Source organism: Phodopus roborovskii, unplaced genomic scaffold (assembly GCF_943737965.1).
Source record: "Phodopus roborovskii unplaced genomic scaffold, PHOROB, whole genome shotgun sequence".
NCBI classification, from domain to species: Eukaryota; Metazoa; Chordata; class Mammalia; order Rodentia; family Cricetidae; genus Phodopus; species Phodopus roborovskii.
In genome coordinates, this window is record NW_026126448.1 from 7549936 (window position 1) to 7575059 (window position 25124).

At 49.7% G+C, this 25124-nt stretch overlaps 1 protein-coding gene across 1 annotated transcript in view; it reads right to left on the minus strand.

Moving 5' to 3' along the window:
• Positions 1-1798: 1798 nt before the first annotated feature.
• The window catches only part of Rnf220 (ring finger protein 220), a 218657-nt gene continuing 195331 nt past the window's right edge, over positions 1799-25124 (minus strand). The window contains exons 6-15 of the mRNA XM_051188578.1: positions 20176-20218; positions 16978-17021; positions 16426-16558; positions 8458-8554; positions 8199-8285; positions 8045-8100; positions 7835-7913; positions 3633-3741; positions 3421-3495; positions 1799-2743 (exon numbers count right to left, since the gene is read on the minus strand). Coding sequence (XP_051044535.1) covers positions 2672-2743; positions 3421-3495; positions 3633-3741; positions 7835-7913; positions 8045-8100; positions 8199-8285; positions 8458-8554; positions 16426-16558; positions 16978-17021; positions 20176-20218 — 795 coding nt within the window. The 3' untranslated portion in view covers positions 1799-2671. The remainder of the gene's footprint in view (positions 2744-3420; positions 3496-3632; positions 3742-7834; positions 7914-8044; positions 8101-8198; positions 8286-8457; positions 8555-16425; positions 16559-16977; positions 17022-20175; positions 20219-25124) is intronic.

Sequence of the window (25124 nt, forward strand, 5' to 3'; positions counted from 1 at the left end):
CACCATGCCTGGCTTGAATTTTCATTTCTTGAATGGAAGGTACATTAAGTAGCAGAGAGAGGCTGGGGAGCAGAGCTATCTCTTGAAGGACAAAGCTCCACATTAAGCACTGTCCCTACCTGGCCTGTTACTTGGAGTTGTCTCTGACCTTGTGGTCAGACAGCAGATGAGGTCTCAGGATTTGGGTATTTGGGGCCTGCCTGGTGCCACACACTTTGTTAGGGAGTCATTGAAGTGGAGGAATTTGATGGCTATGTAGTAATTAAGAGGAAGATTAAGTGGAGTGCAGAAAGATTGCCATGCTCAGTAGGGGGAGAGGGTGTGTCTAGGAGGCCAGAACCAGGGTTGGGGGATTCAGACTGAAATAATGCCTTCATTTCCTAAAGGATACTCCCACTCAGTACCCCAAGCTGGAAAGATGGCTGTACCCATAAGTTACACCGTCTACTGTGCTGGAAGTCATGGCCTCACCATTCTGCTGGCACATAGTAAGTTAGGTATTCAATAAATATTTGTAGATTGAATGAACTTTCTGTGATTGAGGGTTTCAGAGAAGGGCTTTCAAAGTTTGGCAAGCACTTTGAAACCTGTGGGTGACAAAAGACTCCTAATATTCTTTGACTGACATACACCAAGTCTCCAGAGGCCAACTCTATTAGCAGGGCACCAAACCTCCTCCACTTCTCAGGTACTTTCCCCCATTCCTTGGAGATGTTACATTCCTAGCCATGACCAACAGGTGGCAGTGTTGCCTGTACCATGAGACAGCTTAAGGCATGCTTTGGTAGAAAGCCTGTACTGTGTTGAACATGCCCTCCCTATTAAAAGAGTACTTGGCCCTTGGGGTGGGGATAAGCAGCTGCCATGGGCCCACCAAGTCCGAGGCAAGGAAGGGGAGAGTAGAGACATAAAAGAAGTCTGGCTGCCCAGAACAAACCACTGGAGCAGGGTACCTTTCCCAGGCATCATCAGGGTTGCGGCTTCACAGTGGAAACCATGCGGTCTCAATCTCAAACCCCAGAAGCTGTGCTCAGGATATCTGGTGCCACCAAGCACAGGACATGAGTGCCATGAGGAGCCTTTGTTGGGTTGCAACAAGATTGAGTCTTCTTTGCTGGGTGCAAAGGGAGGCAGGAGCTGCCAACCAGACCTGCCCAGTTTCCTTATATTGTGGGCATCCCTGAAGTGGGTTATCTAAGGCAGGGACTTGAGAAGGTGGGAGGTGGATCTTGCTGTGAAAATGTGTCAAGAAATTTGGATCCTGGCCCTTGAGTCTGCCATCTTTGCTTCGACATTTCTATGGTAAGGGCTCACCTGTGCCTTTAAGCATCTGTCTGGAAAGCATCCACTTACATCACGGGCAGTGTGGGGTAGTGGAGCCCACTACCACGGTGCCCCCTCGGCAGTCCCAGCAGTCCTTTACATGAGCTTCACACCAGGAAGCTCAGCAGGTGACGAGGTACATTTTAGGTGGGCCAGAGCCTCTTCCACTTGTCTGTAGCTGCTTCTGCCCTAGGTCGGGGACTAGAGCTTATATTCCCCCTCTATACCCCAAGCTCTGACCTCTTTTGTGATTAATGAGCTGACGATTTTGCATCGATAAGGAATTAACCTAGAGCCCCTACCCATCAATAGCTAGGAGCCCAGACACCCCCCCACACCCCACCGGCTGGGATGCTCCAGGGTGCCCTTACCACCCCTGCACGGCTTCACACACCAGTATAATACTGCAGAGCGATCCTCATAACTGCCTCAGTCACCACAGTCCCATAGGTCCCTTTCACACACAGACAGCAGCTGGTTTATACTGGTTTAATCCATGTCAAATGTAGTTTACAAAGGGAAAGGACAAGTACCTTTGTATAGAATATACAGACACAGCATCACACCATAGGACCCAGAGGAGGGCCAGGGAGACAGCACTTCCCCTGGGAGCAGCACTCTACTCCAGGAGCTGTCCTCAACAGCAGGCTGGGCAGCCAGGCACCCTCAGCCAGCCGAACTGCAGCCTCTGTTTCTGCTCGGTCCCATTTTCCACCCTACCCCCCAGCTCCTCATAATGAGCCCCATGAGCTAAGACTAAGGAGAGGATCATATCCCTTGGAGCACATGGCCCATGTCTGGGAGAAATATACACCACTGAACACCGAGCACATGGGGAAGGGGAGGGAGGCCATGGGAGAGGGAAAGGCAGGTCCCTTAAGAGGTGGATGGGCCGAGCCCCCAGCCAGCCCTGAAGGGGGCACTGCTTCCAGGAGTCATTAAAAAAAGAAAACCATACAACCAAAGGGGAGGTGGTGGAGGGCAAAGTGTCCCATTTATACACAACATTGTAAACATACACAGTCTATATTACATGTGCTTCAGTCTGGTGTTTGCATGTCAGTCAGTCTAGGGGATGGATCGCAAGAGCCTTGCCCTGCTACGCCCCATCCCTACCTTCCTGCCCCGCACTGGAAACAGCCAAAAGAGGCATGGTCCCCAAGGTCAGAAGCAAGCAGGAAGGGCTGCTCCACTCTGGCTCCAGAGTCCTGTATGTGTTTGGGTGTGTATGTGCATGTATGTACATGGGGAACCTGTGTGCAATTATGTACAAAGGGAGAGGGGTTCACTGTCACAGAGGCTGGGGCAGGTGGGGTTGCTCCACGCAAGGCCTGCCTGGATGGCGAGCTCACAAGTAGATCCTCCGAAGGTCTCCGGGCGCTGTGATGGTGTTGCACTGAGGGCAGAGCTTCTTGGCACCCTGAAGAGAGAAAAAAGGGGAGGGCTCAGTCAGACACAGCATGACCTGTGTTTGTGCACAAGCACTGGGCCTGCAGCCACGTCTCTGCACCGGTTTGTGCTGGGACCTCATTCTTGTTGGCCAGGCTAGGGATGCACTGGCTGTCTCTGAGCAGGCAGACATGCTCCTGTGTTGGGGAGACGCCAGGATCAAACCGCCTGGCCAGCCCCGCAGCAGGAGCCCTGGTAATGAGAACAAGGCTGGGTCCAGCTGTGGCTGCCTCGGCCCTAACGAGATTACACGCGGCCTTTGATCAGGACACAGAGCCCACGTCCGGGCCTTTTATTGCTGTCTCCGGGCGACATTTTAATGGCTGCTCCCGAGCTAAGAACAGGGCAGAAGCAGAAGGAGCGTAGTAATGGGAGGGGGAGGGGCAGTGGCCTGGTCTGGCTTACCCACCACCAGCCTTTCTGATCTGGGGTCTCACCAATACATGTGATATGCCCAGGCCTTCTTGGGCTGGGAAGAAGGGAGTGTGCATTGAGTCCAGGGAGGGGAGAACTGAATAAACCCAAAGTGAGAGGGCAGACAATGTATTAAGCTTGGGGGCGCTGAGTCCTTAACTCCCCCAAGCAGATGCAGCTACAGACGTGAACATCTGGGCAGTTTACTCTAATAGCTGCCCACCCACTCCTCACCAGAGTCCGCAGCCAGCACTCTTCACAGTGCACATGCCAACACTGGATCGACGTTAGGGGCATCGAGTATGAGTCCTAGGGAGGAGGTGGGCAGAGAAGGGGTCACTGAAGCAGGCTCACTCTCTGAGAGCCCAAATATAGCCAAGACCCTCCCTAACACCCACAGGGCACTGATGCTGACCAAGAGCATGCCTTGACTCCTTCCCACTCACCATGCAGATGAGGCATTTGTATCGGTCCCCCCGAGATAGCTGCCGTTCAAGCTCCCTGACACGAGCCTTCAGGGCCTCAAATGTAGTTACAGCGGAGTCTTCGGTGATTCTGTAAAGACAATGCACAGTGGGGTAGCAAGGTCGTCTCCTCCACCCAGGATCACACAAGAAACCTCAACATCTCTTCCTGCCAGAGCTAAAACTAGTAGTCCTGCATGGATGATCATCTAAGCCAGAATCTTGGCAACCATCACCAACCCCTTATCTTCCTATCATCCTCAGCTATGAAAGCCTGTCACCTCTTCCTAGTATCTCTGCAATCTCCACTCGTTCGAACTATTTTCTTTACTCATTCATTCATTCATTCATTTTTTTGTTTTGTTTTTTGAGGCAGGGCTTCTCTGAGTAGCGTTGGAGTTTGTTCTGAACTTGCTCTGTAGATCAGGCTGGCCTCGAACTCACAGAGATCCGCCTGCCTCTGCTTCCCGAGTGCTGGGATTAAAGGGGTGTGCCACCACTATTGGCATCCTTCCCACTTCCACCACCATGCTGTGGCCCTCATTCTCCACTCCTTCCCACTCTCACTACAAACTACCATGCAGTGGTCCTTATGTTTAAAAAAAAAAAAAAAAAAAAAAAAAAAGTCACCCTGGATATGGTAGTGCACACCATTAATCCCAACACTCGGGCAGAGACAGGTGGATCTGAGTTTGAAGCCAGCCTGATCTACTGACTGAGTTCTTGGACAGCTAGGGCTACACAGAGAAACCCTGTCTGGAAAAATAAAGCAAGATCTAGTTTCATGTGCACGGGTGTTGTGCCTGTGAAGGATGGAAGGGGGCATCAGATGCCCTGGTACAGATGGCTGTGAGCTGAACCTTCGTCCTCTGGAAGAACAGCCAGTACTCTTTAACTGCTGGGCCATCTCTCCAGCCCCTTTTGTTTCTTAAATTAACACTCAAAACAGGAAACTTCATCAGGGCATTTAAAAATGTATATCTTGCCCTTCCTGAGTGCTAGGATTATATTATATCCAGGGCTTCGAACATGCTGGGAACACATCCCACAAGCTGAGCCACACCTCTCTCATCCTTATGGTTTCTAAGGATCATTTACTAACCCAAACAAATGCTTCTCTGCTGTAATCATTCCTTTAGCCCATTCTGCCAGCACCTGACAAAACTTACATTCTAAAGGCCAATCAAGCCATTTTTATTTGCAACATTTCAGTGTCTCCCGCATATCTCCTCAGTAACTTGCCACATCCTTATGCGATTCAAATAAACACTCTCCCCAAACTATTCTTTCCCACTCCCTCAGCCTCTCTACTGCTCTCTGGATTCTTTCTCCAGGACTCACTAGCCCTGCCTTATCACTCAGGCTCCTCCCACTCTCTGGTATCCTTCTCATTAGCTCCTTCCCAGAGGGCTCTCAGGATGGTCTGTACTCAACCCCATTTACCCTGTCATTCTAACAGCAAAGGTGTCTGTCTCCTCAGCAAGGGTGGCTTGCTAATATCTTCCAGTGACTATTTACTAGTGGCATAAGCCTTACTTGGGGCATGTAAGCATAAGAAAACATTTGCCAGTCTAACCTTCAGGGAAAAGAGAAATGTGGGACCTAATTATTCTAGGTAGTCTCAAGCCTGTGATCCAACCCCTGACACACAAAACCAGCAGCACAGATGAAGGAATAGCTAGGATAATCTCAGAGGTTCCCCTCCCCACCCCTCTGAAGAGCAATGGCACCAAGAAGGAGAGAAATGCTTCCTGGAGCAGAAGAGACAATGATACTGGGGATGTGCCTTAGGGTGCGACACCACTAAGGCACAGCTAAAATTTATTAAGTACTTATTAAATGCCAGATTATTTTTACTGAGGAACTGATAATTATCTTATTTACACCTCCTAAACCCCTGTGAGAAGATGCTCATTTTACAAGTGAAGAAATCAGGTAGCCTGCCCAGATTGTGGCAGATCAAGGCCATATGTTTACAAGAGTCCCCAGGCTAAGGCAGTAGAATCCAAGAAGGCCAAGTAGCCTGAGAGCCCATACAATGCCTGGGAGGCAAGCAGGTCAAAAGTGAGAAAAGAGACTTCTCCAGCCAGCAGCAGGAACTGGTTAAGTCATGATCAACCTGGGGTGGAGGTTTAAAAGATGTACTCCATCAGGACCTGACTGCAGTACAAGCGGCTTCCGGTGGGATCACACAGTAACAGTGTGGGAATGGACAGTATTCTGGTTAGCATGGGGACAATGTGTTCACAAAAGTGCAGAACTTACAGGTGCTCTGTGACTACAGGACACAATGGTCAAAATGGACTATACAGAGTGTCATGAAAACATATTTATTGTTTTATGCTTTGGAGATGGTGTCTCATGCCATACCTCAGGCTATCTTCAAATTTACTATGTAGTTTAGGCTAGCCTCAAAGCTACAATGCTCCTTTCTTGGTCTCTGGAGTGTTGAGATTACAGAAATGTACTACCATGCCCAGCTGGTAGTAGTAACATTTAATGTACAACAAATTTCAATCTCTAATTTTTTTTTTTTTAGGACATCAGCAGCAATACAGAATGTGACTCCCTAGTGGCTGTACGTGACAGGCTCATAATTGTCCACCCCACTTCTCCAGAGATACTGAGAAAGCTTTTGCCAGTTCCTTTTAGTACTGGTAGGCTCCCTGGAGCTCCTTGCTCAACCTCAGCCTTTGGGAAGTCTTCACCCACTTCTCCCTCATTAGCAGCTACAGAGCTAGCTCCTTCTCTGGCATTTTACTCAACACTCTATATGCCATCCCTATCTGGATGGTTGGTAATTTCTCAACAGAGATGGGCTTTTTCCCTTCCCTGGATACAAAATGGGCCCAGGGCCAGAACCCGGACTTGGTGAATGAGGAGGTCATGGGGACCTAAGAACATCAATCCTGGTGGATCTTGACCCAATGGAGATCTCTATAAAGCAGCAAGCAGTCCCCACCTTGTCCTAGAGTGCCCCACCCATTCAAGGCTGTGCTCACAGGTGGGACAGAAATGCTGACTTCCCCCAGCCTTGGGTGGGTAGCACCTACATGGATGGCCACTGGCTCTGGCCCCTACCTCCCCCTTGGGCGCCATCCTTGATTAATGATCTTGTCTTTCTGATTTATGAGCAGCCCCTCCAGACGAGGGTAGGCGCCCCTTACAGCCCCGCCCGCCCTGCTCAGCTGGAGTAGGAGAGAATTATTAAATAAACATCCATACGTCACCCCCCCCTCCCTAAGCTGGTTGCACCGAATCCGTATGGCCCGCTCCGGCGCTGACACGGAGCAGCTGCGGTGATTCATGGGCAGCCGGGCCCTGCGCTGCGGCCCATACATCATGCCAGCAGCACTTGCGGCCCCGGCCGAGATAAACTGATCAAGCACAACGGGCTGGAATGAATTTATGACAACACAAAATGGAGGGAAACAAATGGGAGGTGACCCAGGCCACCGACCCAGCCCTGCACTGGCCTATGAGCCACTCTTCTGGCAGGAGGCAAGATGGAACACTGGCCCTAGAATGAAGAGGCTACCTTTTAACCCCAGGCAACCTAGCCTCCAGCTGGAGGGAGGGGTAGATACAGGGAGATAAGCAATGACCAACTGTAGTCACTCTAGGAAGCTAGACTGGACAATAGCTCTTCCTGGGGCCAGTACTGGCCTTTTTTGGGGCTTCTGGAAAGGCAGCAAGATGGCCAGCTGATATTAAATCCTGTGGCCCTGTCCAGCAGCCTCGAGTAAAGTAACAATGGATCTCCTTTTCTCCTGCTGGAGGACCCTGGCCAAAAATTCCTACTGGAAGTGATGAGACCCAATGCTCCTGCCTAAAACCTGCTGCAAGCGCCACCCGGGACAAGAAAAATGAAACCAATTTAGCTCCCGATTAAGAAACAGAAACTGGAGATGAATCAAATGCACTGGCTGGGCTGGGTGGCCATACATCACATTCCACGGGTGGGGGCAGCTAGAGCAGGCAGGGAAGGACTGCTCGTCTCTCCACTCAGGCTCCCAGGGCCATGGCCCAGTGATCAATTCACACAGTCACACTTAGCACCAGCTGGGTTTCACTGCCGGCTGTGTGCCCAGGGCAGCAGGACTGAGCTGTCCTCAGAGGGCCAGAAGCCCTGGCAGCAGGCCTTCCTACTAGCAAAGGCCCCTCTCCCAGCCAACCACACTTACTTCTCAATGTCACTGTTCTTACAGGTCTTCTGCATGGCCTCCTGCTTGCTGCTTTCGCCATTGCTGGTGGATGGCATCTCTGTGGGAACAAAAGTTCAACTCATACCTGGCTAGATGAGCAACAACACAGTTGAGGGCTTGGGATTCACTCGTCGCCACCTAAGATGTCCTCTCCCAACCCCAGGCCAGCTAGTCTGGGTCAGGACTTACCATCACTGGCCCATTTAGAGAACTCAGGTGTGATGCGGGTGCTGGGGGGGCCGCCACTAGAGGAAAGGAAGGAGAACGAACAAAGTGAGGACAGCTGAGCCCTGCCTGCAGCCATCCCTCCACAGAAGCCGCCCAGGCCTTTGCCCACACTTGCTTTAGGACTGCACCCCGGAGTGCCTCTCTTTCCTTGGCTTCACCAGGCTCTTCTCCTGTGCAAGGGATGACATCGGCCTCTGTGTATCTGACATGGTGGTCAAGGACAATAGATCCAAGGTTGTGGTAGGCCACAAGGGCTCTGAATTCTCAGGAGCACCCTTGACCCAGAGCTGAGACTAGCTCCGAGAGTATGACCCAGTTAGAGGCACCAGCTACTTTTGTTATTGTTGATTTGCCCCACTTTGTTCCAAGGATACTGCGGTTTCCCATACTCCAGAGTGTCATCTCCATCCACATCCAGGTCAGCATCACTGTCTGGGTTCTCTTTGCCACTGCACATGACGAAGCCGGAGCCTGTGGGAAGCAGAGTGTTAGAAGGGCCAGAGGCCAAGAACTAGGCCAAAGGTGCTCCTTCTGCTTAGAACTAAGTCCAAGGCTAGACAGAAATATTTACAAACAGATATTCAAGTCTTTTTGTTGTTGTTGGTTTTGTTTTTTTGAGACAGGGTTTCTCTGTGTAGCTCTGGCTGCCCTGGAACTCACTCTGTAGACCAGACTGACCTCAGACTCACAGAGCTCCACCTGCCTCTGCCTCCTGAGTGCTGGGATTAAAGGCATGCGCCACCAGTGCCTGACAGCATTCAGGTATTTATGACTCTATTTCTGTCCCCTCTCACCTTTTAAAATACTGCGTGCAGCTCCATGTTGTTTCTGGTTATAAACTGGCACAATCATACACCATGTCAGGTTCTTAGAGGGCACTGTAACTAGCCTTGTATACACCTGTCTTCTAGTTCCAGGAAGAGCAGAAAGAGGGTAGAGAAACTCAGGTCCCAGAAGGTCACTCCCGACTATGACCTGAGCCTCCCTCTGTCTCACTGTCCAGCTTGAGGTCCATCAGAGAAGAAAAGGCTGGCCAAGGCCAATCAGAGCCACAGAGTAGGACCCCCCTTCCCCAGCCAACATCCTGATTTGGACCACCAGGTCCTTTGCCAGCAAAAACACCAGGCAGCTGTTCAAATATTTGGCGTCTGAAGCGCCTGACATTAATTATTCATCTCCACCTCACACAGCCCAGATTCCTGGACAAGTGTAGTTAGAAAGGGATTAGAAAGGGACAGAGGAGGGAGAATCGGCATGCACACCTGCCTCTCACAGCACTCATGAAGGCAGCTAGGCTGGGCAGGGCAGGGCAGGCTGAGGGCTAGACAGGCTGCTCATCCCCAGGAGGCATTTGGCCCAGCAAAAGGCAGACTCTTGGCTAGAGTGAAGGGTGAACTACCAAGGCTTCACCAAGCCTGCTTCATATGCCAGGTGGTCTGATTCCCCAAACCATACATCCTGATAGGCCAAGATCAGCGATCAAAGAGCTTCCCCTACATCTTTGTCCCAGTGGATCTCAGCAGTTCTGCTAGCGACAAAGGAAGATGAAGGACTCTGCTGCCCAAAAGGACCAGCAAAGGAATCTCTTACATTGAGGAATAGCTTAGAGCTCTGCCCAGTGATCTCAGAAATGTCTGCTTCCTGCCTCATCCCACTTAACCATATAGGCCAACTCCTCTTCCCTGTTCCATAAACACCAGTGGCTCCCAGTGAAGTCAACATGTCTACTCCACATCCTTCCTTCACTCTAGACCCTATGTGTGCAGACACAGAAACTGCATGCTATGTCCTAGGCATCCAACAACTTGCACTCATGCTGAACACTTCATCAGGACACACTTTCAAGTAGTACCTGTTTCCTGATTCATCCCTTTTACCCCTTCAGTCTAGAGTCTGAGATCCCACCCATCCACCCCAGAAGCTAGTCGGCCTAGGATCCACCTTCCCTGACAGTCCTCATTTGGCACCTACCCAGAGGGACTGACACACTTGAGGCAGCAGGCAGGTCAGCAGCAGAGCCATTAAGCTGAGAAAACACCAAGTTACAGCTCTGTCTCCTATTCACAGCTAGGTGTCCTGACAAGCAATTCCCACCCTGAGGGTGAGTGGCACCTCTATAAACCCTCTGACAGTTTGGGAGACAAACTCCACCATCAATCAGAATGTAGCTATCAGGTTCATTTACAGCCTGCACCCCACAAGCCCTGCCAGCCCCCACTCCCAAGTATATGCAGCTCATCGGCAGCCTCATGTTCCCTGCTCAGCCTCCCTAGCCCTGCTTTGTGGGTGGGGAAGATGAAAGGGTTCTTTAGTACCTCTAAGGCTAAGGTGTTTCCCGTGGCCAGAGAAATCAAAGCTGCCAGGAAGCCCCAACAGGTGAAGACTTTCCTCTTGCTAAAGGAATATGACCTTTCACCTCCAATATTCGTTCAGCCTTTTGGAGGTCATCCTGTCTGGCCTGGTATGAACATTTCAGGATCTGGTCCCATTCTCCAGGTGCTCTGAGTGGTGACTTCCTCGGGGTACTTACACACACCTGGCCCTTTCTTCGTGTCCATCCAGCTCTTACACAATTCTATGATGTACTGTACCGACACTGTTCCCCACAAGACTGAAACCTTCCAGGCTCACAAGCTTGACTCCCAACAACATCCCAGCAGTGCTGGCTCAATCCTGCCAATACTGCTCCAGAAGGAAGGCCAGGCCTGGTTGGTTAGTGCCCAGAGAAACCTAACAACAGTCTTGCCCCATTTTAGCAGCATGATACACCTTGTTAGCTAAGGAAAAGGCCTTTCTGCCTCTTGCCCGAGCAGTCTACTCCGACACTGATTCTATCCCCCAGCTGAGACAGATGTGGGAAACCTCTCCCTATCCCCACAGGTGTTCCAAGCAGGCTGCCACCACCAATTTTACTCTGGTACTTGCCCCAACCCGCTCCAACCTCCTTCCCAGCACATTAAACTTTATTTTCTTAATGAAATGTCACTTGCTGACTTCTGGCAGAATCATAATAAAAAGAAACGGCCATAAAGCCGTTTTTATACCGAAAGCACCCCTGCCAGCTTGCCCCCCTCCTCAATCTTGGAGAGGAAGGCTCCACAGTCATTTTATGTTCTCAGCTGCTGGAATATCCCAAGCCAGTACTCAGAAGCAAGATGGCACAGACAGCTCCTTTCCAAGTCGCTGGCCCCTTCCATGCAGCTCTGAGAAGAGCAGCCAGTCTGCTCCTGCTACCGCTGTGCAGGGAACAACTAGGTCCCTAGGACTTCCAAGATGATCCAGAACAGCTCCCGGTCAACAGGGAGGCCCCTCTGCTATGGTTCTGCTCCAGACGAAAAGAACAAAAAATGGCTGGCTAACTAAGTCTGATGGTCAACAGTTCCTGGCAGAGTTCCCTTCCTTCGAGTGAATGCTTGGAACAGAGTGGGAGAGGGTTAAGTACAGAAATGACATGTAATTCTAAATTTTATGAAAATGACTCTTCTCCCATAAACTCATTTCTTCCTGGACCATGGGGGGGGGGGAAATCAGTGTTAATTTAATCAATTGATCAAATGATCGATTGAGAAACTGGAGATGCCCGTTTACTGGGGGCAGGAACATCCTGGAACCTGAAACCACAAAAAAGGAACCATTGACTTCACCTGCTGCTCCCAACCAAACTAGAGCCTGGGGAGAAAGGCAAGTCTTGGGACCTTCTAGAGCCTACAGGAGGGCAGGGGCAGCAGCTTCCGGGGAGTTTTACACTGGAATTAGTTACAGATGCAGTTACGGTGTCTTGTGTAAACGCCATCGATTGGGGAGCTGACAGTCTGGGGAGCTGCGATGCGGGACAATCAATCGGCCTGCAGTGTCACCTGCCACCTCGCTGAACAGTTGACAATGCAATTATCCAGTGTGGAGGCAGGGAGTTGGCGTGTGTCAAACGCACTTAGCCACTTTCCGGGCCTTCTCGATAACGCGTCTCACTGCCTCATGTCAGGAGAGTTGCACAGAGACAGACGCCGTTTAAAACCATTGATACTTGCTTTCTGCCTGTACTCCCTCTGTTCCAGTTTAACAATTGTGTTCCAAAAGGTGATTAAATTCTGTCCACTGCCACAAGGGACAAAACAAGCCCTAGCCACACCCCTCCCAATAGGCAACCAGCATAATTGAAGGTGGTAGAGTCAGAAGTCAGCCACCTTTACCTTCCATCCCAAAGCTGTTTGCAGTGGTATACTGTTCCAACACCTGTCACTGACAGAACTAGGGAGCACAGTGGCAATCAGGGTCATTTTTAGCAACTGGGGTTTCCATCTTGGCCCATCCCTGTGGATTCAACTTTCACACTCTTGCCTCATAATCTGTTAAATCTTAACAGTTATTTAAAAGAGCTGTGCTGCTGGATGGCGGTGGCGAATGCCTTTAATCCCAAAGCAGGGGAGGCAGAGGCAGGCGGACCTCTGTGAATGCAAGGCCAGTCTGGTCTACAAATCAAGTTCCAGGATAGCCAGAGTTGTTACAAAGAGAAACCCTGCCTTGAAAACAAAAACAAACAAACAAACAAAAAAACCCAATAAAACAAAACACACAAAAACCAACCAAACAAAAAAGAGCTGTAATAAAGTTGCCTCAACTTGTTCTTTCATGATTCTTTTCATAGGCTACTTAGAGAACCAGCCTAGATCTAAGGCAGGGACTCAGGAAAGATGATACTCCAGGCAGGAATCCAGCAGGGCAGAAGCTCTTCACACTCAATGTCTTAGGATCCTCCTTCTCCCTACTCCACCCCACCACCACCCTCCCTCACCATGTAGCTCTGGCTGGTCTGGGGCCCACTCTGTAGACCAGGCTGGCCTCAGAATCAGAGATCCACTTTCCTCTGCCTCTGGAGTGCTGGGATTAAAGCAGCACACTACCAAATCTGACCTACTCCACCTGTTTGAAGAGCTTGTGCTGCATTCCTTCAAGGCTTCAGCTAGGGCTCAAAGACAAAGGTGCAGACGGACAGGCACTTTCCACTTCTTGGGCAGCTTCCTAGGAAATGCCTCATCTTACCTCTCTTGGCCTACAACATCACAATCATCTTATCTGAAACCAATCTTTTCCATGTCCTTTGTCCAGACTGTCCCTTCTAGATATACTGAGATCTGGCTTCCCCAAATCCAGACAAGTGAATTCTCATAGACTCCCAGTACCAGGGTGGACTTCCAGCCCAGCATCCCACGCCTCTTTGTAAGACAGAGAGGAGGGAGGAGGAGGAAGAGCAAGCTAGGACTCATCAGTCACATCTTGCCTATGGAGGACACATAGAGTCAAGCTTATCCCAAGGGTTTTTTCTTTTGTGGCCTGTTTCTCCAACCTAGAAAGACACCTACTCTGCCTAGGTTTGGCAGAGTACCCCAGAAAAGCGTTTTCACTCTCACTGTTGGTATCATCAGGTGAGGCACTGGGTCCTGGGTACTATCTACATGCAAACAGCACTAGCAGCTAGAAAACCTCAGGGTTCACGTGAACAATCAGCAGCTGAGGTGCACATCCCAAAGAGTACTCCTCAACTGAGATGTGAGAATGGCACAAAAAATGACTAAGTTACTCTCTACAAGTCTTAGTTATTTCCTCAACTGTTTTTTTTTTTTTTTTTTTTTAATCTGTTTGTACTGGGAAGCAGAGGCAGGTGGATCTCTGTGATTGTGAGACCAGTCTGATATACATATCGAGTTCCAGGCCAGCTGGGGCTATATAGTGAGACCTTGTCTCTAAATAAGTAACAATCTATTTGTAGCTGGACCTCTCTTGATGTTCTTTTGTTCGCTTCCTTTAGTCCTTGTCAGGACTGAGACATCTGAAGCTTGCCATTAACCCCAAGCTCCCATGTTCATGCCCTGTCTTCTAAGCCAAGTGTCCTCACCAAGACACTTGTTTGACCACTGGCTTCCACAGTAGATTACATTCAAGGAGGCTGATCTGACCCATGTAGGAAGCTTTGTCGAGGATGACGAAGGGACCCTAGTCTGGGGGGAGGGACAGGGGAATGAAGGGATCCAGGGACTTATCACAGTGCTTCAGTTCTTTCATATCTAACAAGGGCAGCAATCTCTGTCCTGTCAGCATGCACAGTGCAGCTTAAATGGGCCTCGCTGCTCGCTTGCTCATCCTGCCTCTGCCTCCCTCTCTCTGAAGTCGGCTGGGCAGCTTCTTCAGCTGGCGTTATCACTCCCTCTAACCGGTCTTGGCAGGCAATCTAATTCCTCCTGAAAAGGTCACCGCCATTTTAACTGCCTTTCAATCACATTAAGCAGGAGCTGCCCAGCTTGCGGCCCAGCCCGCCCGGCGGGCGATCAATGCACTGCACTGACACCAGCCGCCTGGCAGGACCACACCCAACCCCCCAAGAGTTGGGCCTATTGGTCCTGGCCAGGGAGGGTAGGCTGACAGATGGCCAGCTTTTGCAGATGGGTTTCAGGGGCAGAGGCAGTCAAGATCAGCCAGGGCCTCTCTTTGATAGACCCCTCCCACTGAGGAGGCTCAGCCTCCATCGCTCCACTCTCTGCTTCATGGCCCCTGCTGATCTCGCTGTAAAACAGCCTTTCAAGTCAGCCTGTCTTTTGACTGCACTAAGCTGTTTAAGAGGCGGCAGCAGCTTCTATCAGGAAAGCTGGAGCAATTCTCTGCAGATAAAGGCACCTCCGGCCCCATTCCCTCTTCAAGTCTCACTCTCATTCTCGCTCTCCAAATCGCTCAAAGAGAAGGTCTCTTTGAACTCTCCTCAGGAATTCTTGAAAGGAACAACCTCGCAGTGTAAACACACCCGGAAAAATGATCCCCACCCGAGGCCTAAGAGCTTCCCACACCCAGCTGCTGGTGCATCCTCAGGCAGAGAGACTTGGCTAAAGCAGCAGGCCCTGTGCTTCTTGACCCACTCAGCCACTCCAGGAAGCACCTAAAAGCCATCAGGTCCATTCTGTGCCAAGAAACTGCCACTATAATTGTTACGTATAGTTGCAGTTGATAACACAACTAGCTCAGAATAGTTTTCTAGAACTGACCCAGCAGGGACTACCTTCAACATAACCTATACACACCTCAATACCCATGGGCATAATTTCTGGGCTCATGGGCCCTACTGTTCATTCTTGCAAGGCTTCAGTCCTGCTAGAGCTCTAACACATAACAGCTCTATGAAATGACAACTAAGACTGTCCAGCTCAGACTCTGGGGATATGCTTTTTTTCTTTTTTAAATCCCTCTTGATTTACCACTCTGGCTTTTCTTCAGATTGGTGGGCAACAAGCAAGAAGCCCAGAGACATAATGACCCATCTGCACTGGACGGCATTGCAGACTCAGCATGACCAGGTGTTGTAGCTTGAAGGAGGCAAAGACCCTCTTCAAGGATGCTGTGAGATTCTCCAGGGAGCACACACGCACGCATGTGCACGCGCGTACACACACACACACACACACACACACACACACACACACACACACAGGCACTCTCAAGGGTGTTGCCCAGACACAGGAGGCAGATGGGATGCAGCCTGGCTCCCTTAATGACCACAAACTGCAGTGCCAGCTGTGCTTTTTACAAAGAAAGAGGAAAGAGCTAAAAGCCAAGCAGCTGCCTCTTTCCCTTGCCCATGGCAGGAGAGTTTGACAAGAGGACACTGACCCTGGGCACCCAACCAATTCTTCTATCTCTTTTAGGGGGCCAACCTTTGTCTTAGGGACTAGGGAGGCAGGAGACATGAGCAGAGCCCTGCAGACTCTTCTGCAACAATTGGGGAGAGCCCAGGGGAAGCAGGGAGCAGCTGAGCCCAGGCCCCTCTTGCTTCAGGGCAGAGGGCGCCCTGAGAGAAGAGATGGGATCAGAGCTAAAATTAGATTCACCAATGAAGCTCATGGGAGGTCAAATTTTGCCATAACTCACTCTCTCTCTCTGAAACTGATTTCCCTGACATAGAGCTGAGGAGGAGGAGGAGGAAAATCCAATGTGTTTGCCTAGAAGCCCTGAGGGCCCCTAATGCTGGAGGTGTACAGCAGGTTGCTGGATTCTCATTTATCAGCCTTAAGAGGGATGGAGTGATAAATGCATAACCGTCCCTTTAATATTTTATGCAGGTGCTAACGCGGCTTGGCTGTCACCTTCAATGCATCACCCAAGGCTGAGAGCCCCCCTCGTCATTGCTAGCTTGCAGCCTCACAATTCCATTTCCCCACCCAAATACATCCACTTTAATATGCACATCACAAGCAGGCAGCCCTGTCACAAAGAAGCCCCACCAGTAGTAGTTCCCATGTGGTAGAAATGATGACCTGGTCATCAGAGTACCACTGCCCAACTTGTCAGCTGCTTTATACCTCGGAAGCCACCTTCCAGGAGTGTGGTGGCCCGTATCCGCTTCTGCCCACACCATTCATACTCCTCAAAGCGGTTGCTGTTCTCATGCTCGATGTCCACAGCATCGTCCTCAGCCATGCAGGAGCCTTCCCTCTGTGAAGAGCAGAGCAGGATCATGCAGAGCCCAGGCCATCCCTACCTGCTCCCAAAGCCTGCAAGGAAGGCACAGCCCTAGCCCCTGCTGTGGGGTGCCAAATGGGTTCCCTTGAAATACAACCAATATGGAAATCAAAGACCTGGGCCTCTTCCCATAAGTTTCCACAGGAGCCCAAACAGGGAGTAAGTGGAAATGAAAGCTAAAGAAGAAAGCAAAGGGCAGAGGAGGAGCAGCTGAGACCACGTGGAGACCCCAGGAGCCCAGAGGTTAGGAGCAGTCAGCAGCAGGTGTCAGGAAAGGGAGGAGGAAGGAAGGTGGCTGGCCACAGCCCCTCTACCTTAGAAAGGCAATGCTCCACATGCCTACTCATCTCCTGCTCCGATCCTGCCAGGGGGCGGTTGCACAGGGGACATACCTGCCCTTCATCTTGCTTCCTCCGTTTCATTTTCCCAATCCGAGCTGCATGGAGAAACAGAAAAGAAACCACAAAATAAGCTGCTGGTCATTGTAGCTCCATAGTTCAGTGCCCCAGTGGAGCCGACACATCCTGCCCTGCTGCCAGCCATTAGCCATCTTTGTTCAGTGCCTGATGCAGCCCTCATTCTTCCGTGCCTCCTGCTCCTCCGGGGCCCAGGCTTGCTCCTTGGTGGGTCAGAAAGTGTCTACCCTTTGGCCACAACTGCCTCAAGTGCAACCCACCCCTCCCTAGCTGCAGTGCTCAATGAGTCCACCAGGCGGAGAAACTCCCTGTAGCTAGGTATGTCTCCAGGAAACCAAACCAAGTCTATATGACTTAACTCACTGGTGTTTGGAAATACTGCTCTAACAATTCTCTTGGTTAGAATCCCAGGCTATTCCAAGGCTTGATTTGATCTATTATTTATTCACCCTTTAGAAACTTTCTTTGTTTCAGGGCTAAGTGCCCAGGAGTATGGCACCTAGCATACCACTTAAGATCATGCCAAGAGCAGTATCTCTGATGGCTCCGCTGATCCCATTTTACAGGAAAGGAGACTGAGGTCCAGTTGTAAAAGTACAGAGGGTCTGGGTTAGACCGTGAGCAGCCAGGTCAGGGTACCAGAAGAGGGCAAGCCTTATAGTTCTTACCCAAACCTGTTCCATCACCTCTAATCAGTACAGAGGGCTGGCAGGCCCCAGAGGCAGAGGCCTGCCTGCCATGCTGTCCCAAAGGGGGCTCAGTTCCAAAGCGTACACTGCAAGCCCACAGCACTGCTAATTAATGCTGAGAGATGCAATCATTTCTAATTAGCTCACTAATCCTTCTCTGCAGCCCTCCTGTCACCAAAGCAGGAAGAGGTCAAAACAAGACACTCTTTCCCTTTGCCCCTCCCAGAATGCAACAGCAGGATAAGTGATGGCCACTTTGACACTACACTGATGGGGGGGGGGGGTGTTAGGGAGCTTGTCAAGGAAGGAAAGGTTTAAGACCTGGGAAGAACTCTCATAGGTATGCTGGCCCTAATGGGAAATTCATGAGAACAGCCAGGGAGGGAAACACAGGTGAAGAGTTCATGTGCGACAGGTTAGGGTCTCTACTGTCCCCTGGTCTCAGAGCCAGTACCTCAGGAAAGGAGGCTCACGGACACCTACATCTGAAGCCAAGACTGTCCTTCCACATTTTAACAAATGAAGAAACCGTATCAAGGGATATGCCTAAGCACTCAACAAGTATCAAAGGCAAGACAAGAAACCAGGTCTGACCCTACAGCCTAGAATGCTCCCTTGTACAAGAGGTACCTCTGCCTTATCAGTGAGACTGACCCCACCAGTTCCCTAGGGTTCCAGCCTCTCTGCCTGTTGAGGATCTGAGGAAGGGGGTTTCTCTAACTGCAGGAACAGTGGCCTCAGAGCCAAAGCAAAGGGAGATTTACCAGCCTACAAGAACTGCATGTGGAATTTCAGAACCTAGATCTGCAGTCTAACCCTTCTCTGCAGCTCCTTGCACTTCCACTATAGAGATGTGGCTATATTCTGGGCCCTTGGTGCATACAGATCCAGATCCCTGCTCTTTGCTTGATCTAATCCTTGGAATTTCAGGCTCAAGGGAGGCTTTGACACCGAAGAGCTAGGGATAAAAAAAAGCATGCAATCAGATAGGAATTGGGCAAAGGCTCCTAAAAGTTATTGGAAATGTAGTGAAGAGTACTGTGCCAACAAAGGTCCTTTATATTCTTGCCAAGTCTGAAGACACCTCCCTGGGAAGCTGACTACTGATGACTTGGTAAAACCCAATAACTGAATTGGGGTATGGTGGCTCAAAGCCTGTGATCCCAGTACTATGAAGCTGAGGTTGAAATATTGCTGTAAATTCCAGGCTATCCTGGGCTATATGGTGGACTCTCATCACAAAAGACAAAAAGATCTGATCACCAAATAAATAACTGAGTGTGATACTGAGAGATGTTCTCTTAGTCCAGGACACCTAGGCCAGCAGAGGAATCCTTACAGGCCCAGAGAGCTATCCTGACAGGCTGAGCTTCACCTGTGAATTCCCAGGCAAGTACAGAACACTTGGCTTTCCCCAGGCCATTCCTCTAAGTCCTAAACAAGCTTTCCACAGTGAGGCAGGGTGTTTAGTTCTGTCCTTGAAGCTGCCTCTGGGTCAAAACATTTGACACGGTTGCAGCAGCAAAGGTTTTAGGGGAAAGCAGACTTTAATCATGGCTCAGCTACACCAACTTGGTGATATCAAATGACCTCCAACCGCCAGAGCCTCAGTTTCCTTACTTATAAAACACGAGCAGTATTTTCCTCTCAGAGGTGCCGTGAGAATGGTGCTAGCCCACAATGAGTGCTCTTCTCTCTTCCACAGTGGGCTAAATCTGGAGGTAGCAATCAGTGGTAAGGGCTGGGGATCTTCAACATCCATGGTCTTAACTCACCAGCTGCCCCAGAGACCCTAAGCCCTTTACAGCGAACCCCAACTTACACCACACCTCAGTCAGCACAAAAAGCGGGACCATTCAATTGTGTTCAGCAAACAGGAATGCTCCAGAGGTTTGAATCCAAAAGGGGGACCGCCAGGTAGTGCTTACACGGCCTGCTTTCAGAAAAGACCTCTAAGAGCTGTCGAGCCCACGCTGATCACCTTTGTGAAATGTGGGCCGACTGATAACTCAAAGAGCCCTGGGACGAGTTAGTTCCTGTTGCCGTGGGAACTCCAGATCTCATTGCATTGTCAGGTCTCAGCAGAGAGGCTGCATTCACACTACTGGGCACTGATTAAAAACTAGAAGAAAAACATTCTCAGCGCCCTGCCGACTTGTATAGTGAGGTCCCAGCAGTCTGCAAATTCAAAGCTGAGCTCCCGAGTGGAATTGTGTAGCTTGTTCCTCATTCTCCGACACTTATTGTCCCCCAGGGTTCTTTCGGGCCTTTAGAAAGGCTTGGGCACGAGCTGAGTACCGTAACCCTCCATTAGACAGACGGGGAAACTGAGGGCGGCAGCCTTGATTTGCACTCTCAGACGCTGTGACTGCCAAGAAGTCAGTTGGCCGGATGATGAAGAGACCCAGGCAAGCCAGGAGCTGCGGGCAGTGAAGGAGGGAGGAGGCCGGGGGTGGGGCGGAGGGAGGGGCCGAACCGGACTCACCATTCAGTCGGGTTTGCCGGTTGGCTCGCACTCGCAGGAAGGTCTGGGAGAAAATCCCCGGCAGATGCAAAAAATAAGGAAGAGAGCGTCACTCGCGGCCTAGGTTCCGGGCCCCTACCCTAGTACCCGACCCTCATCCAGGCCCGCCCCGCCCCAAACAGCCCGTAAACAAACCTACTTCCTCCCTCCCGCCGGCCCCTCTGCTCCGCCGGCCGCTCCGGGCCCTCGGCATAGCCGCCGGGGCTGCTCTAACGGGACCCCGCGGCCGCCGCGCGGTGCCGCCCCAGCCCCAGCCTCTGGTGCTCTGGGCCCCGCGGCAGCCCGGCCGGCGAGGGCGGCGATGCGGGCGGATTCCCCCCGGCTGCCCGGCGGCGGCGGCACCTCAGCTCCCAGCAGCGGCGGCGGCCATGTTGGCCCTGATCACGTGATCCGCCGCCGTAACGCGCTGGGGGTGAAAGTTCACCGGGGTGGGGGTGTGTGGGCAGACCCGGGCCAGGAAATTGCGGCTTGCAACGGGGTAACAACCTGCTGGGGCCGGCCCTTCCCACAACCCCTAAGGACTCTCCGCCCCACCCTGGGCGGCCCATTGGTGTGGCCCACCACGCCACACTCCTTCGGCCTCTGAGATCGACCCGGGCTCCTGCTTTTCGCGAGCAGGCCCAGGGCAGCACCTCCAAAGGAGTGCTTTTCCAGGGAAAAGGCATAGGAACTCCCGATCATCTGCGGGGCCTATTTTCGCCAATATCTAACTTCCTCACAGCCTCTAGCCCGTCGCAGGATACCTCACATTTCATCACCCGCAGGTCATTCCTGGGGATCCCATAAACATCACCTGCCCGGTAGGCCGACAGCGATCTAAATGGACATCTTCCCAGGTGCTCACTAAGTTGCCCTTGAAATGCCACTCCCGTTTATCCTTCATGGTGAAACTTCTGGATCTCTCTCTTTTTGTGTTTTTGTTTTTCGAGGCAGGGTTTCTCTGTGTAACAAACCCTGGCTGTCCTGGAACTACCTCTGTAGATCAGGCTGTCCTCGAACTCAAAGAGATCCTCCTGCCTCTGCTGCCTGAGTGTTACAATGTGTGCCACTACCGCCTTGTGAATCTTCTGGATCTTGAGAATCCACCTTTAAACATTTAAATTTTCCTATCTGTATTTTCTGTCTGTCTCCTACAACCTTACGCGTCCCCTCTTGTAAGATTACACCCATCTCTTATCATTTTTGCTTGTACAAATTTGTATTGGTGTGCTGACCACTCCAGAGCGGGGGTTTCTATGAGTCATTTGCAAAAACCCAGAACCCAACATGTCTCTTGCTATAGGGGAACAAACCTCGGGATTTCTTCAGTGTCTACCTTGGTTTTCACAACGCTTAGCTATGAGCTGTCTCTATTGCAGGCATTTCCCAGTGCATTTCTTGATCTCAAGTTTCTCTCTCTGCAACCAATCCTCCACTCTTCACACATAATCTTTCTTTTGTCTAAAATTAATGTGTTTCCTTTCTTTAAATCGTTCAAGGACTTAGCACAGAGAAGATTGCAACTTGACTCGCACCTGCCCTGCCCTGCTCTGCCTTGCTGGCTCCTCTAGTCTGTTGTATCACATCTGTTCCATCCTTTGCCCCCCTGACAGCTTTGCAGAGCTACCTATAGATCTTCTGAGCACACTGTGCTCTGGTTCAGATATCTCCATGCTCTGTGATAGCCACTGCTCATTGCTGTTCATCCATCAGGACTCTGGCAAGGCTCTTTTTTTTTTTTTTTTTTTCCCCCTATCCTGTTACTGGGGTTGTAGTCTCTGAGTTTTCTCAGTTCTTAATTGTCTTCTGGTCATGTATGTTTTCACTATTTAAATATTTCTTTTCTTGGAAGGCATCTCTTCTGTATCTAGTCACCAAACATAGGTCTACCATAACAGGACTATCACTGGGACAGAGGACATGAGGCAAGCCCTGAGCCAATAAAGAGCTGGGGAATTGCTCTAGTTGAATCTGGAATATCCCCTAAAGGCCCATGTGTTAAAGGCTTGATCTCTGGCTTACTTCTATTGGGAGATGTAGAACATGGGAGAGGTGGGGCCTAGTGAGAAAGAAGTCTTCTGTGCCATCACAGACCCAAAGCAATGAGGCCAACCAATTACGGACTACAACTGTCAGCCAAAAGAAAGCTGTTCATTTCAGATGACTTACAACAATGGAAATCTTGGCTAACACAGGGACAATCTAGGATACAGGGACACACAGATTTCTGTTTCAAGTTTTAACTGGCTTTTTAAAATAAGCTATATTATTAGAAAAGTCTGGAGACCATGAATTCTACCTTGTACAGTTGCCATGGTGGTAAACTGACACCATGGTTGGAGTGGGCTAGACACTCAGGAGGGGTCAGTAGGAATCCAAACCATAAACTAATGCCCTCTGCCTAGTTTGGTGATTTCATTTTATTTTTTATTTTTCCATTATTTTCCATTATTGGGGACTGAATCAGAATAGGGCCTGAAATATGCTAAGAAAGTGCTCTACTACTGAGCTACACCCCCATCATCTTTCATTATTTCAGTCTGAAACAGGTTCTACCAAAGTTGAACTTTGAACTTTAGTCCAACCTGGTTTTGGCTTGCAGTCTGTCCTGTTTCAGCCTCCTAGGTAGTGGTTTTTAAAGTCCAGCATATTTGTCTAGGATGGCAGAGAGAGCAGGAGGTCCACAGCTAGTTTTTAGTTTCATGTACTGCCAATTTCACTTTCCAAAAAACATATCAAGGGAGCATTTAGCTTTAATTCTCAGAGCATGCTCCTTTTCAACAAAACTAGATTGCATCAGGTCCCTCAATATACCATTCCAAATTATTTCACTATGCTCTTTGCACTCACTATTGCCTTTACTGAGAATATTCCTGTTCCTTGTTCACCAAGGGAACTTCTATTCCTTTCCTGAAATGTAGGTTGGTCATTACCCCTTCTGTGAGGCTTTGTGGTGATTTCCCTTTCCCATGCCATCTTAGAAACTCACTTATTCCCTTTTCACCACATTTAAACACTGAGCCAGAATGAAGGCAAGGACACTGGCTGTGCAGGAGTGGTACCAGATAAACACCTGAACAAAGGAAGGCTAAGGCAAGATCTTTGCTTTGGAGTTAGATTCATTGAGATAAATCAACCATGGTCACCATTCTTTGCAGGATTTCGCCAAAACGGCATTTCCTTGCCCCTGATTAAGGGCTGGCGTTGGGTCTAGCTTTGCCCAATAGCAGGTGATGGAAATGATGCTGTATAACTGCCCGTTTCATTCCAGTATAATTAACTTCCAGTATAGTTCTGGTTTCAAGAAGCCTTGCAGCTCTGGCTACTGTCTTAGTGGGACACTACCTGGAATCTGCTAAGAAAAGGTGAAAGGTAGGCTGGAAATGTAACTGAGTTGCTAGAGTGGTTGCCTAGCATGTATGAGGTCCTAGGTTCAATCCCCCTTGTTCCCCAGTCTCAAAGAAAGAGAGGGAGGGAGAGGGAGAAGGGATGTAATGTAGACAAGACAGGAACCAGGAGCGATATAACTTTGAACATGTGGTGAAGCCAGTTCTGAATGAGTTTCATGAGTAAGGGGTGTCAATGACTGACACCATAAAGACACATACACACCTATGTTTATTGTTGCATTATTTATAGTAATTAGAACACAAATGGATAATGAGGGGCTGGTGGTTAGCTTAACAGTTAAAAGGAATTGCAGAGGATCCAAGTTCAGTTCCCAGTACCCATATGGTGGCTCACAACCATTTGTAACTTCAGTTCCAGGGGATCTGGCTCCCTCTTCTGGCCTCTAAGGACACCAGGCACTCACATGGTATGCATACATACAATGAAGGCAAAACTATTCACATACATAAAATAAATAAATCTGTCAGATGTAGGCAGATCTCTCTGTTTGAGGCCAGTGTGGTCTACAGACCTAGTTCCAGGACAGCCTGTTATACAGACAAACCCTATCTAAAAAACCACAAATACATAATACAGATAAATATAATTTTAAAAGAATGGATATTGAGATGTACTATACATACCCAATGGAATTGTGTGTGTGTATGTATGTGTGGTATCATGTGTGCACACACTACTCTGTGCATGTGTGTATGTGTGCCAAAGGTAAATTTCTCTTCTTGCTCCCCATTTTATTTTTTGAGATGGTCTCTCATGGACCTGAAAAATTCATCTCCAATTGTTGGCTGAGAAGCAAGACCTTGGGATCCTCCTGCCTCTACCTCCCAGCACGGGAGTTATAGGAACATGTCTGTGCTGTCATATCTGGATTTTTACAAGGGTGCTGGGGGCTCTGACTCAGGTTCTCATGTTTACATAGTAAACTCTACTCAGTGAGCCATACCCACACCAGCCCTACATAATGGAATTTTATTCCATTGTAAAGAAATACAGAATCGTGAAATTCGAAGGCAAATGGGCATTGAAGGCTGAAGGTATTAAGTAAAATAACCTAGGCTCAGGAAAACATTTCATGTTCTCTCTTACATGTGGACCAGGGATCCTAGCATGTAATACTGTGAGATCCTAGCATGTGCCCCTATGCATATGTAAGAGTGTGGGTGTATTTTATGAAACTAGTAAGGAGAGGCCAAGAAGGGAAAAGGAGGTATTGAGGAATTGAAGAGGCAATAGGACATACGTGACAAGGGGGTAGAAAGGAGGTTACAAGAAGTGGGGTGAAAGGCCATATGAGGACTAGTGGGAAGACAGGCGAGAAAATCAACAAAACACATTTTATGTGAAATGCCATCCTGAAACCAAATGCTATATATATAATAATTTTTTTAAGACAGGGCTTCTCTGTCTAACAGCCCTGCTGTCCTAGAACTAGTTCTGTAGACTAGGTTGGCTCTGAACTTAGAGAACTCTGCCTGCCTCTGTCTCCCAAGTGCCCGGATTAAAGGTGTGTGCCGCCACTG